At 51.5% G+C, this 22,229-nt stretch overlaps 1 protein-coding gene across 7 annotated transcripts in view; it reads right to left on the bottom strand.

The window, feature by feature from the left end:
• Window positions 1–21,544, bottom strand: part of BDNF (brain derived neurotrophic factor) — a 41,468-nt gene extending 19,924 nt beyond the window's left edge. The window contains exons 1-2 of one of the 7 annotated variants that reach the window (XM_068945294.1): window positions 21,263–21,544; window positions 19,823–20,025 (exon numbers count right to left, since the gene is read on the bottom strand). In XM_068945294.1, coding sequence (XP_068801395.1) covers window positions 19,823–19,825 — 3 coding nt within the window. In that variant the 5' untranslated portion in view covers window positions 19,826–20,025; window positions 21,263–21,544. Of the gene's footprint in view, window positions 1–75; window positions 109–462; window positions 519–625; window positions 799–18,751; window positions 18,846–18,885; window positions 18,970–19,822; window positions 20,026–20,298; window positions 20,443–21,262 lie in introns of those variants that run through there. The other 6 variants (XM_009679448.2, XM_009679450.2, XM_009679447.2 and 3 more) reach the window with 6 other exon arrangements.
• Window positions 21,545–22,229: the final 685 nt, after the last annotated feature.

Below are 22,229 nucleotides of genomic sequence, written 5' to 3'. Positions count from 1 at the left end.
CCACCGAGGCCGCCCGCTCGCGCGGCGGCGCGGCCCGCCCAGCCCCAGAAGTTGCTAACACGTGAATCCACAAACCCACTTCGCAGCGCTTCCCGCGGCGAGAGCCGCCCCGCCGCCCGCCGCCGCCGCTCCGCGCCATGAGCCCGCCGGGCCCCGCCGCCCGCCCGCGGCCGCGCAAACGGCGGCGACGAGGCCGCGGGCGCCCACCGCGCCCCCGCCGCGCGCCCGCCGCCAGGGGGCGGCCCCCGCCGCCCAACGGCCGCCCAACGGCCGCCGAGCCCCGCGCGGGGCGCCCGCCCGCGCCGCCCCCGCCACGCGGGCAGCCTGCGGCCCCCGGCCGCGCCTCTGCCCCCGCCGCCGCCCGCGCCCCGCCGGCCCAGGGCTCCCGCCGCCCGCCGCGCTGCCCCGAACAAGACCCCTCCGGGCCGCGCCGCGGCCGGGCCGGCCCCGCCGGGCACTCACCGGGCCGACAGGTGCGGGCCGGCCCGGCCCGAACAAAGCGGCGGCGGCGCGGGGCAGCAGCAGCGGCGGCGGCGGCGGCGCCGCCCCTCCGGCTCGCCCGGGCGCAGCCGGCGCCCCCCGCCCGGCCCCGGCCGCTCAACTTGGCCGGCGGGGCGCCGCGTACCTTGCCGTCCACACAAAGCCTGGCCGGGTCCCCTCCGGGAAGTCACATCCTCTCCGGGGCGCCCAGTCCCGCCGGCCGCCTCCTGCCGCCCCGGCAACACAGGAGGCGGCTCAAGTGTCTCATCAAAGCTTTATGAGGGCCGGCGGGGCAGCGCCCAGCCCAGCCCGGCCCGGCCCGGCCCAGCCGCGTCCCACCCCCCCGCCGCCGCCGCCGCCGCCGCCGCCCCGCGCCGAGGCCCCCGCTCGGCCGCCCGCCGCCGCCACCGCCGCCACACCGGCCAGCGGCTCCGCCACCGCCACCGCCGCGCCGCCCCCGCCCCGCCGGCCGCCCCCCGCCGCCGCCCCGCCCCGCCCGGCCCCGCCCGGACCGGCCCCCGGCTCCTCCGGCGGAGCCCGGCCGGCACCGCCACCGCCACCGCCACCGCCACCGGCACCGGGGTCGCGCCGGGCAGCCGCCGGCAGCGGGCAGCGGGCAGGGGATATTAGTTTACGTGTTAGTGTATTAACCAAACCGGATCCGTTTAAACATCGCTCCCGCACTGACCCCGCCGTGGCGTGCCTATTAAGAATGCAATCAAGATAATAACGGGCATTGCTAATTGATGAGCGCCCCGGCTAGCGTTACGGCGGGCACTTGCTGGAGAGGCGCAGCCGGCGCGTACGCGCCACCCAGGCAGCCTGCAGACTGCTTCCCTCCCCTCCCCTCCGCCCCGTTTTCTGCCCCGCTTCCCGGAGACGTCCCCACGCACGGAGAGCCACAGCCCACCTCTTATTTTTGGCGCTTGCTTGTAAAACTCGAGAGCCGCGCGCGCTGCGTGCGGTGGCGCCCCGACGAAACGCCCCGCGTGGCTCCCTCCAGCCGCTTTCGCGGCTGCTTTTCTTTTTTCTTCACCCTTTCCAAAAAAAGCTGCCTTGCCGCTTTCCCCTTCTGCACGCGCAGCGAAGGGAGTAAATTACTGAGGGTGGAAATTGCACGGTGGAGGCGACAGCGGCGTCCCCTGATGGAGCACCTCCACTCGGTCGTGGCAGAGCACGCGGGGCGAGACCGCCCGGCCGGCCTTCGCCCCAGCCCGCGCGCACCGCTCTCGCCCCGCGCCAGCCCCGCTTCCCCGCACCCGGGTGGCTTTTCAGCACGACATACCTGGTCTCCCTTCTGCATCGGCCGAAGCGAGCGCCCCCTTCTACGCCCGCGAGCCCGGCCGCGCTCTGGCTGCCATTGCCGGCCAAAGGCCCGTCCGCCTCGGCGCGCGGAGGCTCGCGCCCGCTTATTTGCGCTGCGAGAAATGTGTTCAACTCATTGGTGCCTGCAGACGGCCTGACTGCCTGCGTGCTCTTGCTGTGAAACACCTGGGTTTATTAGATCAGATTTATTAGACCCTATTAGATTAGATTTATTAGATCCTAGGCGTTTGAAATTTGAGTATACCTGAGGCCTTCTATATAAAACAGCTTTTAATATATATTAAGGGAAACAATCCTGGTGGTTAATATCCTTTGCAGCGTTAAAAGCTTCTTTAAAAATCATGTTTAAGTACCACATTGCCGTCCTTCGTGGGCTTGGGGGCTCGGCTGAGCGTCTTTGAACTGAAAGCGTCACTGAGCTGTGAAGCCGGTTCCACGTTTTTTGTCCCAGGGATTCCCAGTCCAAATCAACTCAATTTACAGGAGAAGAGGTGGTTTTCAAAGTCCCTGCTAACAGCCTGGGCCTGAGAAATCATACTCTGCTCTTGCACTCTGACACATAATCACTGATAATGGCAACTCTTCAGGCCAAGTCCTCCTCGGCAATTTCTGTAATATTCATGTTCTGCCAAGAGGAATATATCAGTGGTATTTTGTCCATAAGATAGCTGTATAACCTTACATCTTTCAGCGATACTGCGAGGTGGATGTGCGAGTGGGTCTTCAGAGGAGGGGGTCGTAACTGGCACTTTCTAACTGAAATTGTGCATTTCATTTTGCAAGTTTGGACTTACAGCTACGATACCGTTCAGCTTTCCAGGTAGAGCCTGATGTGGCTGGGGATGGCCATGTTTTAAGCAGCTTTTTTTGCATAGCGGTAAGAACAAGACAGCATAGTTTTAATATTCTGTGTTCATAAGACGGTGCCTGCAAATGTTTGAGTGATCTACCATTCAAGTTTAACAGCAGCAGAGGCTACTTTAGCTAGCTGTAATGCAATACATTACAGACATGTTATTCCTAGAGGAAGGACTCTTCTCCTTGTGCACCAGACATGCAGAGGAGCGGGAGCGGGTATCACGCTTTAGGGACGTGGAAGCACCCGCCGGCTCGTCCTCCGGCGTGAGCCAGGAAGCACACGTTCTGAAACAGTCTGCTTGCCGTGAGAAAGTCGTGCTTTCTCCTGTTGGAAAGGAAACACAGTACGGGCTGCCTGGCAGATCCTCGCGCTGCGGTACGCTCCTTCAGCTGAGCCCTGCTAGTACCCGAGAGCCGTAAATCCCAGGCAACTCTACGCTGAAATTCCCATTTTGCTCTGCTACCGGCTTCCTGCCTTTGCCTAGTACAGAGATTTTCCTGGGGAAGAGGTGTGGCTGGAGAGCTGTTGCATTTGGCCAATATAATCAGTCCCTTTGGGAATTACTACCAGCCGGTGCTTGCTTACTGGGAAAACGAAAAAGTCGCGTAAATAATTATCTGCTTGGATTTTAATGCCCATTCAAGTTGGGCTCCTTATTTTTCAATCAGATGTTGACTTCAAGGAGCATTTTGTACAAGTAAGCCCCAAAAGACTGGGCCCATAAGGTATTAGTTTGTGAAACCACCAGCAGCCATCATACAGAGACACTTCCCCAATCAGATCTACACTTCCTTTTTCCACGAGGCGTACTGTAAGCTTAGAGGTATACATAAACTCTGGCCTTCAACATTCACCTTGTAAGGATCAGACATCCTCATGTTTTCTCGTGGCTTCCCGGGGAGCCTGCAAAGCATTCTCTTACTGCGCTTCTCAGTGCAGTTGCATCTGAAAAATGATATCTCCCAACATGTGTTAGGCATAGATACATTTTCCCCATTTGGCTTTTACAGGCGCGAGAATTCAGTGGTACCTCGAGGAAAGCCGTGCTGCCGGCTGCGTGGGAAAGAAGCAGCCCTTTGCTGAGTATTTCAGCTGGCTAATTCAGTGTATCGGGCCTCTTGGTGTCACTGTCAAGGCCTGCCCACCTTACAACATCTACCTTGAAACCAGACATCTCTCTCCTCTACGTAACTAGTTAAAATTATTTTTTTAGTTCACAAATTACACTTCCCCATTTTTTTATGCAGCGACAGGGAAAGTAAGAGAGAACAGAAGTAAAAGTTGTCAATCACTATAATGTTGATTTATCCCTGCAGCAATACCAGACTGCTTGCAGGGGGCCAAGACCGTTGCTTGTTGCTGAATTCAATTTAAGCTATAGCATGGGCCCTAATGATGCAGTAGACGGTATAAAGAAGAAAGCAGAAGCACGCACATCTGGTTTCTGTCTCTGTGGAAGTTATGCATTAAAGTGATTGATGTATGAGGTCCAAATTTACTGATAAACTAATTATATGATAAAGTAGTTTGTGGGGCTCTTAAATTGTGCCATTGCAATTGTAAGAGAAGCAATGAAAAAGTCAATATTCGAGAAGAATAACATTCTTAAAAGGTCCATAGTTAGTCAATAGATGATTTAGTCTCCCCTCCACAAATATATCTTCACACTCCCTATTCCATTAATATACTATCTCAACCTGTTTTTTGAAGAGAAAAAGGTCAAGAAGCTACAATTTGGACTCCCTCTCACTTGGTTGTCAGGAAATATAAACCAATCCTGATTACACAAATGAGAATGATGTTGATGTACTTGGGTTTTGACATCAGAGTATTTTTTCTATTAATAATTTTAATTGGCTGAGGTCAGTTCTTATATCACTACAAGTATTTCATGTTTAATTGTGTTTATTCATGTTTCCTAGTTACCTATCTTTGCTATTTTTTCACATTCAAGGACTGGAAAGTTCATTGAAATAAACTTTTCCAGCTCAAGCAATGCTAAAAATTGCAGTGATCTATAAACACGGTTGGAGGTTGCAGGCACGTCGCCTTTGCAAGAAGGAGCTGACGGGGTGGTGACGCTACCGAGTGATGATTCAGCCATCGCAGCACGCGCAGGGTGGCAATTTATGCTCCGCACCAGCATCAGCGGCACCGGAAAGCCCTCAGCGGCTCCTAGGATCGAGCCCAAATTCTGCTCAATGATGCAAAGTCCTCGTAATCGCTCAGGCTGGGAGTGAGCAGAGGTGGTAAACGCTAGCAGCCTGCCCCGCGCTGGCCGGAGCCGGTCAAGCTGCGGCCGCGGTTCCCTTCAGGCCACGGCCGGTGCTGGCGCTCATGCCATGCGGACTCACGGCTTGATCTGTTAATTTACTTTACGTCCCACTCATAAAGGCTTCCTGTGACTCGGGGCTCCAAATGCCCTTCTGGGTAGTCAGGGCACCGTGCCTTAAGCAGCGCAGGCTACACGTGGTTGGGACCAAGCGTAGTTTTACCCCCCGTGAACGATGTCTGCTGAGAAGGGCTTCGGCCTCCTTTCCGCAGAGGAAGTAGCAGGTGAAAGAGCGAAAACAGGAAGGCACCGCCAGTAGCTTTGGTGAGACGCAGTTTGTGTGCTGCATGTGCACACGACAGAGCAGGGACAGCTACCCTTTCAACCACAGGCACTGAAGCCACAACATTTTTGCTGAAGAAAATGCCATCTAATACACAGAACTGTCAACCTGCAGCTACAGAAAAGGAGAATTCAAAAAAAAATCCAACAAAGAACTAAAATAGTTGGGATCTCCTCGTGTGTGCTAAAGGTATGCCAGCTTTCTGCCACGTGGGGGTGGGATCTGTGCCCCGGGCCTTGTCCCGTGCCCGCTAGTCGCGGATTTCAGCACAATCTGTGCGCCTTCAGCTGCTGCTGTGACGCAGCTCGGCGGTAGGCGCAGAGTAGTTTCCGCGCACGAGGCAACGCCCGGCTCTGTCGTACATGCGTCTGCTGCGCCGCGCGTGGGGCTAGGCGCCCCGTGCCGGGTGGAGCCTGGCCGCCCGCCGCTGCCCCAGCTGTCCCCACGGCGCCCGCAGCCGTAGACCTCGGACGTGCGAGCCCCATGTGGCCGCTCGCCCACGCGCCAAGGGACACACACGAGCGCGCACACGGCAGCGCGCCTGCCCCGGCGATGCCAAAGCCTTCTCAGTGACTAGCTGCGGACAGCTTATTTCGGCTACGTCCTAAAAACAAGCAAGCCCCCCAAAACCTTGGGGAAGCGCCCACAGCAGAACTGTGACCGCTCCTTTGCCGGTTATTTCTGTTTAAGTATCCCCCAAAAGAAAAAGGAAAAGGAAAATCCTCTGACACCAGGTTCAAGCACCAAATTCACCAGGTGCAGGCGAGGAGCCCGAGGGTGAGGCGCGATAAGAGGCGGATAGGAAGCCAGCGGGCAGGCGAGAGCGGGAGGCGAGCCTGGGGCGGGAGGCGGGGGGCCGCCGGCAGCGCGGAGATCCTGGGGAACGACCGGCATGCGTAAACACCACATACTTCTCCTAGCTCTCCTGCCCTGCACTACTTTCATATGAAGGCATCTTATCCTGTGCTTGGATACCAGGCTTCGTCTCCCCTAAGGTGTTGCGGCGCTTTGGCTCGGTCCCCTTGAAAGCGCAGCCACATCAATAGCTTTGACCAGCTGGTGTGTTTAAAGAGGAATTCAAGATTTTTTTGTTTAATAAGATATTGAACTGTTTTACCTAAAAGCACCTCTGAGAGTTCAGGGCATTTTCCACGTTAACAGACTAAAGCGCTGAAGTGTGAAATATCCAAGGAATTTTTTTTTGTTATCTGCTGAGTAAAATTATCAGCACAGGAATAAAGATTAGAGTCCTAGAAACTAAGCCCAGGCCCCATTACCTTCTCCTCACCCAGCGACTGTGACTTGAGGTTCACGAGACATCTGCTGGGTTAGTCGCATTAAGGCCAGAACTTTCCTTAACGAAAGTTCTGCCTTTTCTGTTTGTTTGCTGCCTTTTCTGTTTGTTGAATACTTGGGATCGTTAATCTTCCCTAATTTAACAACTGGGGCCACGTTGTGTATAAACTTTGCAACATTGCACTTCTGAGATTAATGGGCAGAGGTGCGTCCGTCGCGCAGCTTTCGTTTGTCTGGGCAGAGCGAAGGCGCCGTTTGCCTGCAGCCAAGGAGCGCTGGGGCGTGCAGCGCCTGCGCAGCGACAGCACGCGGCACGATTTGCATGAGGGCCTTCCTTTCTCTGCACAGGCCACAGAAGATGATTTAATTGATTGGCATGGCAGAATTAGTTGTTTAATATGGGAATTGGTACCAGTATTAGTTGTATTTGTGACACTCATATTAAAACATTATTTTCCTACTCGTGAATAAAGTAGGGGAATAACTGTATGGGCAATCAGTTCTCCCTCTGCAGCCTGTGTATTACGCAGACTGTCACTTCCAGATGCGCAGAGATGGGAAGGGTGCATAGGATAGATGTATAGCTACTCTACAATGTAAAAACCCTGAAATAGTGACTTTAAAAAATCAATACAAATTTATTTTAAGACATTTGAAGATAACTTTCCTCAAGTTCTACACCGATTTTCAAATAGGAGACGTGTCGATTTCTGTGTCCCAGTCCGCACATGCCCTGCCTAGGCACGCGAGGCCTCACATACATATTTCTTCGCCCCAGGCAGGAAGCCGCTGGTGGGGGGTCCCGGGAGGACAGCACCGTGGCAGCTGCCACCACCAGTGGGGACACAAACACCACGCGGCAAGCACCAGGAAACCCGTAACGTGCGTCTAATACGCGTTCCCGGAGCCCGGCAGGCTGCTCTGACCCTCCACCGTCACGCAAACAGGCTGACCCCACGGTGCCTTAGCGCTGGCTCCTTTCCTACCTGCCCACCCAAAGCCCCTCTGTTTTTAAGACCAGATGCCACTCAGAGATTACTCAAGTAAACTGGCCTCCTTGCTTTGACAAGACATTTAATGAGGCCTTTTCTTGTTGGTTCAGGACTCATGCCATCGGAGTATAAATTTGTAAACAACATTATCCATGTTTATTTCCTGGACACTGTTTATTTTTCATGTAGTTTATACAGCTGAAATGTAAATGCTTAACAGGGAGTGGTGGCTTTTTAACACCTCTGTGTTTTTCATTAATTATCCTGTTTAATCTGCTATAATTTATTGCAACTCAAGATGTAGTACATCATTGTAGCCTTATTGTGGCTGTAGTTATTTGAATATAAACACAACTGAGGTCAACAGGAGTGAAAAGCGTATAAATCAGAAGAGAGATGCTTGTTAGATTTTAAGGATTCTGCAGCACAGCATTTAAACCACTGTTTTATATTTCTGTTATATTTCTGTTTGATGCTTTACCCTGCTACATGCTCTGAGCAGAATCCTTCTCCCTTCTAGGCATGTATAGCTTGTTCCCCCTTGGCTTCTTCATTTGGGTTAGAACCCATAATATGAAATATATACTCTGATATTGTACCTAGAGCACACTGATGAGGCCTAAAAAGCTCTTCTGTGATGGGAATTAAGATCAAAAAGGATATGAAATTTAAATATTCAACAATTTTTCTTGGATATGAAATATAGAAAAATTGTTTTGATGCAAAAGTAATTGCAACAGAATATGTTACTTAGACTCTGAGACCATATTAGGATAAAATGGCTTTTTAGATAGAAATTGCGCTGAGAGAAACTCCTTCATATGGAAATTATGACATTTTGTCTTTTGCCTAGTATTAGAAATGCTTAAAAGCTCCGTTAAAAAAAAAATCTTCTTTTAAGTAGTTGTATCAAGATAAAATAAAGTAAATAAGAACTAGTATAGTTTGGAGTCTTATCTATGATTAGTTTCTTAATTTAGAGCCTGTTAATTGCCAGAAAATTGCACCAGTTACCATAGCTCAGGAAGCATAGCCAGTAACATAGTTTTTTTTATAGCTTGGGGTCTCCGTTCTTTTGTCAGAACCTCACATTTGCATTAGGTTAAAACTCTGTTAATGCCGTGTTAATGATGTTGATAGGTGTAAAGAGACTTGGAGAAAAGGCTGAACTTAACTGCCAAGATAAACAAAAGACAAGCGTACAAAACACACACACTCACTCTTCGACAGACTTCTAGACCTCCCTCTGAATTTAGCCTATTGATTTTTAGACAAGCATTGATATTTACTGACATCCCACAAAAAGCCTGGACTCATAAAGAGGTGGATGACTTCCCTCATCAAGTTTTCTGACACAGCAATGCATGACACACTCGGAGATTACCAAGGGATTGATCAGCTAGGCTGCCAAAGGATGGGCATTTCATCTTGCCTTCCTCTCATATTGGGCAAGAAGCTCACACCAGTATTTCTTTTTAATCTGTGCGCTGCTCCTCACGCGTGGGCCCGCCGCTGGGCCCCGTGGCTCCAGCTCTGCTATGAATCATTGCTGCTCACCCGTCACATCTCGGCGCCTCCATAAGCCCCCATGCTCCCAGTGCCATGGCCCTGGGGGACGTCCGGGAAGGCCGACGGCTCAGTGTCCGGAGGCAGCAGCCCCGCTGCGTTGGGCGCTGCTGGCCGCCTTTCAGCTCAGGTGCCCGTGACGGGGCCACCTTCACCTGTGCCGTGTCCCTGCCACGGCTGAGAGCTGAGCTCGCCCGGCCCTCGCTGCCCGTGCCGGTGTCCATTCTGGTAACTTGCTGGGCACAGCAAGTTACCCCAAAGATCTGCTCCGGTGGAAAGCTAACCCATCAGGGATGGGGACCAGCTCTTTTAGCATGTCTCTGTAAGCATGGTGTAGCTACATGGTCTGGACTGGCTTTTGGTGAGCTTCTGTCTCTCTTCATTCACCAGTGAGAGAGAGAGGTTGAAATTAATCCTTATCAATACCCTCACAAGAGCATTTGGATAAATGTTAGCAGCCTCTTGACATGACATTTTTTGTATGAAAAGGGCTTTAAGAATATTCTCGGGTAGCTTCCTCCTTTCCATACCCGCTTGAAGCTGTACCACGGTGCCGTTTCCCCTTCAGGTCGCTTCCGTATCCATGTTGTGCTTCGACTGTACCGTGTGCCCATGCGGTCTCTGCCTCACCGAGCTCTGGCAAGGCTTCTGAGAACGGACGAAGATAAAAGGCACTTAGCCCTAGCCGTGGCTCAGGTAACTCCTCTCCGAGAACGGGAGCGGAGCCTGCTGTGGGGTGCAGGGAGGACTCATGGCCACAGCTGGATCCCACAGCTGGCTGGGGTCACCGCAGTGGTGGGGCTGTGTCCCGGGACTGCAAATTGTACAGTTCCTGAGTGCCCATGTCAGAGAGGTTACACTGCCTCTTTCTGGAGGGAGGGAAGGACAAGGTTTGACAAAGGGCATCTGCAGCCATACAGGCTCTGTAGGCTGACCTCCTCGAGCATGCCAGGAGAAAAAACTTGCACAATTTCTTCCCCACAACCTGAAGACCTCTCCCTGGGTCCCCTTCCCTCCACCCAATCCCTATCCTGTTTCAGGGGCTCCGTGTGCCCTCCCTTCCCCATGATTTCACGTGCTGGGGCTCTGTGCCCCTGCACGACCCTCTTCTGGACAGTCTCTTCTTTTGCATCTCTTTATCTATAGGAATATCATGTAGTTCATTACCGTTTAAAATTTGGCAGAGAGAACGGAGAGAGTGGAAATGAGGCTATTGCCATGCAAGGAGGTATTAATGTCCACCCTCAATTAGCTCTATGAGCTGCAGGCGACTCCAGGCTTTGTGGGACCTGTTAATCATATGCACAAGGTTTCGGGGGTTGCGCGTGTGTCTGGACTCTGCTACCCTGTCGGCCTGCAAATCAGGCTGGAAACCCAAACTGAGCCAGATAAAGAGACAAAGACAAACTGATCCAAATGAGCCGGAGCTCTGCGTCCACGTCATCCCCAATATTGTCCTGAGGGAAAGCGGACTGAAGTCCGTCTGACTCGTAGTTTCTGAGAGGGAACTGGCGTAACACACATAATCATCGTGTTTACAGCGCTGGCAGGGGAAGGCTGGGAAGTTATGCTGCTAATCAGAGCCCCAGGCAGCTGTCACACAGAAACAGCAGCTGGTGAAATGGCCTCTGGTGGTCAAGGAGGCGAGTCAGAACATCTCTGTGGTCTTGCCCTATTGCTCTTGGACAGGCCCACTTGCCAGCCACGTTTTGCCAATGGCTAGGACAGACCCAGAAGAAAACCAATGTGAAAGGTCTGTCGTCTTCGGCTTTCCTCCTGCCCTGAATTCTGTGCCTCCCATTAGTCTGAATTTCATCCCCCCCCTTTCTCTGGAAAATCTCTACAGATAGAAGAATGTGAAATTCAGACCATTTCAAATTAACTTTCAAGATTTTTGCCTTAGAAAAGGCTTAGCCTTCTGATATTTTGGTCGCTTTGAGCTCCCTAAAAGTTGGGAACTAGCAGAATTTTCTTTAGTCAGTGCTGCAGGAAACCTTCAATGGGAAAGTAGATCATAAAAATAACTGTTTGGTGCCAAAGAAGATAGACTGGGGGAAAAAAAAAACATTCTAAAGTCAGGGAAATTTTGATCTTTGGGAGAGACAGAAAAAGGAGGCAAGAAAAGCACTGAAGACTGTGGACTATGACCATGGTTAGGAGGTTAACGACTGAGCCCAGATAGAGGTAAGGATGTGGGAACAGGAAAACAACACACCATGGGGCAGAAAGTAGTGTGATGCGAGAGAAAGAAAGGTGGTTGCGGACAGAGTGACTGACTGCTGATGTAGGAGCAAATGCCACGGAGAAAGAGAAGAATCAGGTGAGTCTATGATTAAACTCATACCTCTCACTCCACCAAGGCCTTTGTGAAGGACTAATGCACAATAGTTAAGCTAAGAAAAAAACCTACAAACCTAGCCTTCAAGTACTTGTTCCCTTGGGAGAGGATGAGGAAAAAACATGTGACAAATATTAGTCATGTCACTTAGAAAGGTGTTCACATACCATGATGAATGATGAGTGGCAGGATAAGGACTTAGAATAACTTAGTCAATAAACCATATTTCGGATGCAAAAAGAGATTCGTATAGGAAATACAGAGAGCTTGACTCCTTATGTGAATGGCCCTTTCTATAAGCAGTAGTTGCATTATTCATTTCTTTTTCTGATGCAATAAATTTTCAACAATAGAGTAAGGGTATATGACACATCAGACTACAGCAAGTGCCATATACAGAAGCAAAGGACATTAGCGATATATTGTCACCCACTGGAAAATTCCCCAGCTAGAATTTAGCCTTGCCTAACAACAGTTGGGGTTTTGTGTTTTCTTGACAAACACTATTTTGTTAGGTCTCTGTTTTTTCGTTTTTGTTTTTTAATTTGGTTGCTTTTCAAAACTCCGCCAAATCCTCTCAGATGGTGTTATAAAATTTCGGCAGATGTGAATGAGTATTTGCTTGGCAGAGCCAATTAACCACCTAAGCAGCTCTCCGCTCTTGACCCCTCTTCCTGACTCTCGCTGCATCCCACTCTCAGGAGATTTGGTCAAGTTTTCAAAAGGTATTTGCTGTCAGAAATCATCCTTTTTTTCTTTGGTAACCACTTGTTTTTCTAAAATCCATTGTACCTTCTTTATATATGTTGTTTTGGATCTGATTAGTTTACCAAATTTCATTGTCAGATTATTGGTGATAGTTTCACAGAGAAATGTTGAAAGCCTCTTTGAACACTCCGCAAAACAGTATAGAACTGAGCTTGTCTTGAAGATTTTGGAAAAATGATAACTTTGAACTGTCAAATATTTTTGCAAATCTATCTGTCTTGATAACTTGTAGACTTTTGTGGTTCCTTAGGGAAAGCCTGAATGAGAGTTAAGCGAGAAATACGGAATGACTGCTGGCTGCCATACAGCCTTCTTCCATCTTGCCTTGTGATGTTGTTTTAAAGAATCAAATATATAAAAAAATAAATACACCTGTACCTAGGATGATGCCTGAAGTCAGTATTTTGAAGCTCCTATAGCTTTACAGATTTAGTATCTCTGATGTTAGGATAACACGTTGCAAGGGTGAATAGGTTAAGTCGTATTGTTATGTCCTATCTTACGCGTAGAAATCTCCACTTAGAGAGTCTCCATCATCCTCTAACATTCACAGGTATTTCTTAAGCAAAGAATCCTACCTATAAAAAATCCTAAACATAAGAATTTTTTTCTCCTCTATGACATTTCTCTTCTTATTCGGCGTTCAGAGGGTAGTCCTGCTATCACCACTGAACTGGCTACCACCAGTGAAGAAACCGAGGCAAAAGAGGTAGAAAGCTTTGCCGTGCATCACACAAGAGGACTGTGGCTAGGACAGGAATAGAAATAGGCCCTTATACCCTGTGCGGGTTATTAGTGGAACTGGCCTAGGAACCAGCCTTGCTGATCCTCCTTCTGGTCCTCCTTTAAAGAGGCTGCATGAAAACGCATATGAAGCAAACCTTTTGGATGTTGTTCACTTTCTTCTGCTCTTGCAGAATGGATGAGAAAAGGGTTAATGCTAAAGCATTCTTACCGCTTGGGTCCCGTCCTCTTCAACACGCCTTAAAGTCTTTTTTAAAGTTCTTCAGCCTGTATTTTGCCATTTGTTACAATAATGGAATCTGGGCAAAAGCTTGTGACCCCATAAACTTTAGACATAATTTAAACTATGTCAACTTTAAAAAGTCAGAATTTGCCTCATCAAAGGGCAATCATATCCAATGTGGGTGTCTGTGCCAATTGTGTTTTGAACTGCAGTAATAATCTAACCAAACCATGCGAATAGCTTTTCTACACCCACATTTCTTAATTATCATCATGAGACTGAGGTAGCGGAGACCAGATCTATAATGTTTTCTGGATGTCAAAATGCCCACACACCTTCTGTAATCCTTGTGCTACCAGCCCCCTTTCGTATTGCTTTTAGCTGGTCCATCTAATTATCTATTACCATCACTGTTTAATGCATTATTCATAAGTCACACAATGCATTGTCAGGTGGAAGGGGCTCTGTTTGAAAAAAAAAGCAAACAACTTGTCTGATTAGACCTCCTTAGCTGCACAACCCCATAAACATTTTAGCAGACGATAAACCCCTCCTCGGCCCTTTCGGAAATGAACCATTACATTTTACAGTCAGGTGAGATCTATGGCTTAAAAAGTCTCTGTGCATATTGCATCCCTAGACAATATGTTTTCTTCAGAGGGTTATAGCCTACTTCCTATTTTGAAAATAAATTATTTTCACATGTGTTATAGTCAATAAGGATCTGAAATGGGAAAGCAGTGAAAATGTTATGACTTAATGAACATGTTGCGTATGCATTCTTGCCAAATGTCAAAATAAATTGGAGGCCAGAAAGTACGGTTTAAACTTGTTAAGTTGGGGGTTTGTGTGCTATTTTGGGAAGGGAAGAAAAAGAAAGGTAGACCAAACCACGAAAAGACAGGGGGAAGGGAAAGTATAAATTTGGGCGCTTACAGCAAGACCTTGGTCCGCCACAGTCCCACCACTAATATTCCCCGTGGGAGCCTGTACAACTGGCTGGAACTACTGGGGAAACTGTGCACCTACCGAAAAGCTGGCTTACACCAAAGCCATACGGCCACAAGGCCTCTCAGTAAGGGGAAGGGACAGAAGAGGCCAGCTCCGCTCAGAAAAGCTTATGCCACGGGCTGGACAAGTCACTGCCTGCCCTGGGAAGGAGCATGCTGAACCAGGGGTGAAAATCAGTCACATCTACCCATGACTGCAGAAGACATTTTTCATGAGGAGACTATGAGAGTTTGAGCTCGGTCATGAAATTCAAACGACAACAGGAACTGCAGAACAAAGTGAGCAGCACCAGATTTTGCTTTTGCTTAAGGCAGTCATGAAATGTCTCTTAACTTTTATAGGTATCCCATCATATGCAGCTTTGGCATACGTGTACCGAGAAACACTGGTTTTACCTATATTATACATAAAGTCTTCTCCTTGTTCAAGTGATGAGTATCTTGAAAACTAGAGGTCTGAAAATATATATGCAGCTAAGGATCTGATCCTTTGAACATTTCAAGTGTGTCATGACTATATTCCCTTTGGGATTGCCTCAGGAAAAGACCGATAAGTAAAATTACTCCCATACTTACACGATTAGGAAAATAGGTCTCTCAAACTGCATGTCTGAAAGGAGATCAAAGCAATATTGTTCTGTTGTGGCTAGATTTTGACTTATTTAGATTTTACACCATTGAGTACACGTTTTAGCAGCATGGAGAGGCCCCAATCCTGTTTTTCTTACTCCACCTCTACTTCCAGTAGTGGGAGCTGGCACGGAGGTTTCTGTGTTTCTTAGTGGCCTCAGGAAGTGCACAGATACACATATGTGGCTTCCATTTATTTTGTTTCATGACACAGGGAGGGGGGAAAAATCCTTTTCATACACCTACATCTATCACATAGCAACTAAGAATAGAAGCAATATTGAGACAGATGGAAATGTTAACAGTGACAGCTCACAAGCACGAATCACACATTTGTGAAATAATGAAATGGGTGGGCAGTTGTTATATGAACTCTATGTCAGTCGTTATGTTTTCCTGGCTATAATTTTGCAAGAGTATGTCTCAGAGATATTTTCAGTTAATCAAAGAAATCACTGCCCTGCACTGCACCTTGCTGGCATGTGGGTGTAGGGGGTCACTGAAGCTGGGGAGTGTTTTGTGCACTACACTGCTCACCACGAGCCCTGGGTGCTGTGGGACATCCCGTATTAGTTCTCTCCCAGGGCATTTTAGTATCTCTAATGATGTGGTGGGCAAGATGCATAAAGGAGGTGTGAGATGTCTAGAAACCCGATTGCTGAGGAAATATGGGATGCTAAGTTTTGTTTCAATGTCTTATTCCTAGGCATATGAGTATTACATTTTTACGTTATCATCTGCCCATATTCCCTGGTCCCTATTGCTGGCTGGACATGCGGACCACGAACGGCCATGAGCATTACGAAGCTAGTCCGTTGTTTCTTGGTTCTTTCTTCCTAGTTCTTCATACTCCTAAAGCCATTGTCTCCATTTTAAAGACCATTTAGACAAGTTTGCTTTTGCTCTCCCCAGTTTCTAATCAGCTATCCAATGATTTTTCACAAACAAAAAAAGTGCACTCTCACTCTAATGCCAGCTCACAGGGGGAGAAGTTTTGAAAGCCTCTCTCCATACATCATCTAGCTTGCATGTCAGGTTCCCAGGTCTGAGGAACACATCGATTTTCAAGAGCTTAGAGAGCTATTGTCTCTTATACAAGGTCCCGTTTACAGCATTTGGCAATACTATTTGTTGGCAGAGGAATGAACTCGATCTCCTGAAGTCTTATGGCTGCTCTGTTTGGACATTGGATTAAAAAAGTCAAGCAGCTATATTTTAGAGTGCTCGGTGGCAATTTACTGCAGTGATTTATGATAAGACTTACTTTACTCTGGGCAAAAGGTGTATTTCCCTAGGGATTCACCCGTCTTTCCAGAATGCCCATGGCAGGGCAATCATATGCCACTATATTTAGGAAGGACTGTGGAATTTCTAAAAGCCATCCAGTCTGCATTTTCTTTGGGCATTTCTGAGAGCTCGGCAATATCAGTGTCATAAAGAAAAGGAAAAGCAACTTGCGTGCTGTACAAAATTAAATGTGGGCATCAAACCAGCTCAGACTGATGAAATGCTACGCATAGTCCTCCAGCACGCATGCCTGTTGAATACTGGTCACTAAAAATACATAGTGAGAACTATCAGATCCTTTGAAATGTGGAATTACTGAAGAATGCCAAAAATCGAGTGGTTATCCAAATAAAGAGGTGATGAGAATATTAAACTTTGAGAGCGAGAGCATGCCTATGTCAAGTACCACACAGAACCCAACAACATCTCTTTCCGGCCGTGGACACCGGACAGCCACCAGATCACTGAATATAACACTTGTGCTATCAGGTAAAATAAAAGGAAACCCAGAAAAAAAGGAGAAAGACAGACTGCCATGTCAAAACTTTGCAGGATGAAGAGCTATTCAAAAGAGACCGGACATTTTACAACATTGTTATAACCATAGGAGATGAAAGGTGGTGATGAACCACCACCAAATGGGTGACAGCTCCTGGAGAAATAGTAGGTACTAAAATCAATAAAGGTACTTGCAGATTAAGGTATGACTCACTCTGAGCAAATGTGACCAAATATGGCCCAGTGTCATTTGTTAAAATCATTCCATCCCATTCATCTTTGCAAGGAACGATTAGAGTTCAACAAAAATAAGGCGACAGAGGGAGAAAGGGAAAGATCAGACCAAGAGTTTTCAAGAGGTAGAAAGGAAGTACTAGCTGTAAAATTAAAAAAATGAAGGCACACAGAATTACCCACGGTGTGGAAAATTCATATAAATAGAAACTCCTTAGCAACCTAATATATCACAGAACCATTTATTTTCGGAATTAGACGTGTGCTAGCAAGGATCACCACCACTAGATCACAGTAGACGTATTCAAATATCAGCATATCAGCTCTACCAGCTGACTTTCTCCTAAGTGAGGGAAAAAAAAAAAAAAAAAAGAAGGTCGGGGAGGGTTTCGCCGTGAATTTAGTGGCAGGGATGCTGCAAACTAGGAGCGCTGGAGCTGCGCTTTCGCTCCGCCTGCGAGACGGCTCTCTCCGGGAGCGGTTTCCCCTCGCCGCAGGGCTGCGGGGAGCCGCCTCCCGGCACCCCGGGGGGCGGGGGGGGGGACAGCCCGGTCCCGGCGGGGCCGGTGTTCCCCCGAGGAGGCCCGGTAGGTGGGTTAGGGACAGCGGCGGCGGCGCGTCAGGCGACCGGCGCTTGTCGCCTCGCCCCTCCGCTCCCGGGCCCCGCGCCCCGCTATAGCGCGGGGGGCGGCGGGGGCAGCCCGGGCCAGCCCCGCTCGCCCGCCCGCCGGGGGGTTTCCCTCCTTCCCGGAGCTGCGAGGGCCCGGCGGGGGCGGGGATCCTCCCGCCCGCCCGGCGCCGCAGCGGCGGCCCGGCCCCGGGCGCCGCCGGCGCTGCCGCAGGGAGCGCCCGCCGCCCCCGCGCTATAGCGGGGGTGGGGCCGGGGCTGCGGGAGGCCCGCCGAGTGGGGGGGGGGCGCCCCGCGCTATAGCAGAGGTGGGGCTGGGGGGGGCTGCAGGGCGGGGGTGGGCCCCGGGGGGCTGCAGGGGAGGGGGTGTCCCCGCGCTATAGCGGGGGTGGGCCCGGGGCCGCCCCGCACCTGGGGCGGGAGCGGCGGGGTGCCGGCCGGCCGGCTGCGCCGCCGGCATCCCCGGGCGGGACCTCCGCGGCCCGCCGCCGGGCGGGGGCGAGGGCCGGGAGCGCGGCTCTGCGCGGGTCTCCGCCCCCGCGGCAGCGGCTCCCCGCCGGCGGCGGGGGAAGGGGCGAGCGCAGAGCGCTGCGCAGCCTCTTCGCGGAGCCGGAGACCCCCCGAGCTCCTCTACCTGCCAGAGCGGCTGCTGCCGCTGCTGCTCCGCCAAACTGCTGACTTTCCAGAGCTTATTTTTAGCCCGGAGACTACATATTATTAGCTACATTTCTACGTAGGAAGACTCGGAAAGGGGGGGCACTAGAGAGAGGGAGATGAGCAGAAAGCTGATCGCAGTAGTGTTCGGGGGGGAGCTGCGTTTGGGGTTTCAAGCCCCCTCCCCACCCCCCGCTTCCTCCCCTTTTTAATTATAGCGGAGTAGCTGCAGATATGGGATCATCAGCAATGCATGCACGGCTCTCCCATCCACTCCTCTGTTGCATACACTGAGGGGACAGCAGGGATCCCCAAGCTGGGGACCAGCTCATCTCTATGTAGGTGAAGATCAGCTGCGCCTCTTTATCTATGTAAAATCAGTTGTAAATGGTGCTAGCCGGAGCTCAGCTGCAGCTCTTTAGCTATGCAAAATCAACTTGCGCCCTTATCTAGGAAAAAATCAGTCGCAGCTCTTTATCTACGTACAGATCGGTCGCATCTCTGTCCAAAGCATGCACACGCACATAGGGATACTGGATTCCCAGATTAAATCAGATACAAGTTAACTCAACTCGTAGTGAAATCTCATAAAGCGTCTCCTACCTTGTCTATCCTCCACACACAGATCAGCCACAGAGGTAACAAAACTAGGCAAAGAGCAGGAAAGCATCCCCACATCACAGAGAGGGAGTCGGAAGCGAGGGGGGGTTGCTGGGGGGTATCACCCCTCCGCTTACCTTGGTCTCAGCTAACACCACAGCAGTGGCTAGATCGTGGAGATAAACACTTGCATTTCCCAAAGTTGACACCGTCAAACCAACCCCCGGAGCTCGCAAGACTCTTTTTTTTTTTTTTTTCCGCCTTTTCCTATTCCAGCCCGCACCGCTAGGAATTCAACTTCGCCCAGCTCCAGCGGGGCGAGAGGCCGGCGGGGGGGGGGGGGACGCGGCGCCGAGGGCGAGCGGCTCCCCGGGCGCAGCGCGGGCGCGCAGCGGGGCGCGCCGCCCCCCGCGCAGCAGCGCGCAGCGGCGCGCAGCCGGGCCGCCCCCGCCGCCCGCCCCCCCCGCCCGGCCCCGCCGCGCCTCTGTCCAGGGTGCTGCCCCGGCCGCGCCGCGCCGCCCCGCCGCTGCGCGCCTGCTGCGCGCTCGCTGCGCGCCCGCGGGCCCCCGTCACGTGAGCCGGGCGGACCGCGGCCCCGGCGGAGGGTCGCGGCTCAGGGGCTCCGCAGCCGCGCAGGGCCCCGCGGCGGCGCCCGGAGCCGCGTCCTGCGGGCGGGTGCGCGCTGCTGCGCCAGGGCTTCCCCGCGCCCGCTCGGCTGGCGGCGTGGGGATGTGCCCACGGGTGCCAGGCGTGGATCCGCTTCCGTGCCCACTCGGAGACGGGGAGCGAGGGGAGAGCGGGAGGGAGCCGGGAGAACTCAGTACGCAGCTCTCCCAAGTCCCCGGCAGCTCCAAGTTTCTTAAACGCAGTGTTTCCATCACAGCCTTAAATCAAAGAGCATTTCAATTAGAGTTACACTGTCTAAAGCACAATTCTTCCGGCCTCTGTGGGTTATATTCTTTGGTATATTAAGTACTAGAAAGCCGAGCCCTTGATATTAGATACTGTCGTTAAGCAACGTCTCAAGCATTTTTTTTTGGCAGTTATAAAAATAGGATTTTTATTGGTACTCACCATTGTTTCTTTGCTGTCCTGGAGACAGAAGTGTCTTAAAATCCAGTCTCTCCAACAGATGCTGGAAGGTAATGTGTCTTGTTTGAAGTCATCATGTGAGAACTTCTGCTTTGCTCAGTGGATCGCCCACCACTTGGTGTGACTTATGAATCTAATAACCCTTTGCAATATCCGCAAGCTTAAACTCTCCGCCACCTTGGTGCCTACAGAAGACAGAAAGCAACTGGCAGGGAGTTTTAAAAACCTATAGATTTACGCAAACGCCTTAGCTCAGAGTCACGTTTCCCTTTGAGTTCTTACGTGATCTTAATGAATGAGAGGGGTTACCAGCTAACATGGTATAAAACGTGATTCCCGCCGCCTCCCAGGAAACTGGAGCGGGACAGAAAGTTCCCGAGGAAAGTCTTTTCTGGACACGCTCTCTGTGTAACAACCCCCGACTCCCGGCCACTCTCCTACCACCTCCTGGCTCGCACCTGGGGCTGTGCAAGACGAGCTGGCTCTGGAGATTTGCATTGGTGACAGGTAAGTAAACATTTGGCTTTTTAGATGTCACGTTCACTCTCGCTAACGCGGGAAGTACTCCAGGGACTTGTTGCATACTAGCTCCTGCCACAAGAGGAACACGGCACACTCGCCAAGCCCCGCTGCCTCGGAAACCCCGCAGCTGCCGAGCCACAACTTCCCCATAAACTTTCCGCTCCCCCACCGCCACCCGCCGGGCCGCGCTGCCCGCGCTCCGCGGGACTGCCCGGCCGCGGCCGGCTCCGCGCCGCGCTCCCTCCGCGCCTCCCCCGCCCGGCCCGGCCCCGCCCCCGCGCAGCGGCCCCCCGCCGCCTCCGCCCGCCCCCCGCTCCGCTCCGCGCCGCGCCGCCGCGCCCGCGGCTGCAGCGCGGGGCGCGCAGGGCGCCGCGGGGACGGCCGCGCCGGGCGGGAGGGAGGCGGCGGGGCCGTGCCACCCGGCCCCCGGCCCTTATTGCTCTTTATTTGCCCGCGGCCGCGGCGCTCGGCCGTGGGAAAACAGCGCCGGCGCTAGCGCAGCCCTCGGCGCGCAGCCCTGGCGGAGCCGCGCAGCCTTCTCGGGGGCGGGCTGAGCCCGGGGGTTGTTCCTGCAAAGTCTCACAGAGTCCTCGCCCCCCATGTTGGCTCCTTCTCTCTCATTTATTTATCGGTGGTTTCCCCTCCTGGCTCTTGAAACCCCAGAGACAAGGGGGAGGGGGGCGGTGCGTGTTTCCTTGCCTTTGGAGGCAAGCTACAGCCAACTGCAACTGGACCCTCCAAAGCTCATGGCTGCTGCCATCTGATAAGAAGAAGAAAAAGCAAGACCCAGAAGCTCCTTTCCCTCTCCCACTCTCCCTTCACGGAGTATGCTCATTCCGTTCCCGGATCTTTTCTCTTCGAAGCCTCCCTGTTCCCACATCCGCCCCAAGCCACAGGTACCTCTGCCTGGGAGCCAAAGCAGCCTCTTCCATGACAACCATCTATGTTGATCCATGGAATAACCAGCAGATGCTGCCCTAAGACTGGTACAGCTGGTCCTTCCTCCCTCGGCTGTCCTGGGGGCAAGGCGCTAGGGGAAAAACGAAGTGGTCTCCAGCAAACCTGCCCAGAAGAGGACTGCTGGCTCCCTTCAGCAACACCCCGCACTTTCTCTGTCACACGTAACAAGAAGAGCAATTCATAAAGGCAGTTGCTGCTGTAAGGCTGCACCCAGTAAATTACCCTTGTCACCTAAGCCCCGTCAGGAGTAAGTATTGTTCTTCAGTCGGGAGACTGAGGCTGTCTTCCAACTGTTGGAAGTCCTGACAGCTAATGTTAGTACGAGTTGCGAACTGCGCTTCTTAAACACCACTAACCCCTCCCCACTCCCCCGCCCAGACGTTTCGACAAGTGGGATCGCAGCGCCTTGGGTTTCTCCCCGTCTCCCAAGCTCACAGGGGCCCCTCCCGCCCCCGGGGGCGTACCGCCACACCGGGGTCTGCGGCGGCTGGGAAGTCACACGAGTCCTATTTCCATTACAGGAACACGTATCTAAGCCCTGAAAGTTTTGATTCCATAGAGTCCTCAGCGGTTTTGGACACAGGTGACTTTAAAGTTGCAGTATCAGTTTTAACTATCATTTCTACATACTTCAGAGCCCGAGAAGCCCCGTCTTTCATCTAGAAAGCCATTCCAGCTCTATTATTTCTAAGGAAGCACTTTATCTACAGCACTCTTCATCCCTTACTTCTTATCTCATTAACTTCCAGGTATTTTCATTTTTTGGTGAATGTCTCAGTCATTAGGGATGTCCAGAGAAAACCTCTGTAGGGTCACAGTAATTGTAATGTTAAACTTAGGAAAAACTACCACAAAAGCTTTCCAGGAGATTGCATGGCAGGAACTGGGCGTGCTATCAGTTAGTCAT

The sequence above is a fragment of the Struthio camelus genome, chromosome 5 (genome assembly GCF_040807025.1).
Source record: "Struthio camelus isolate bStrCam1 chromosome 5, bStrCam1.hap1, whole genome shotgun sequence".
NCBI lineage: Eukaryota > Metazoa > Chordata > Aves > Struthioniformes > Struthionidae > Struthio > Struthio camelus.
This window is presented reverse-complemented; position numbering and strand designations above follow the sequence as displayed.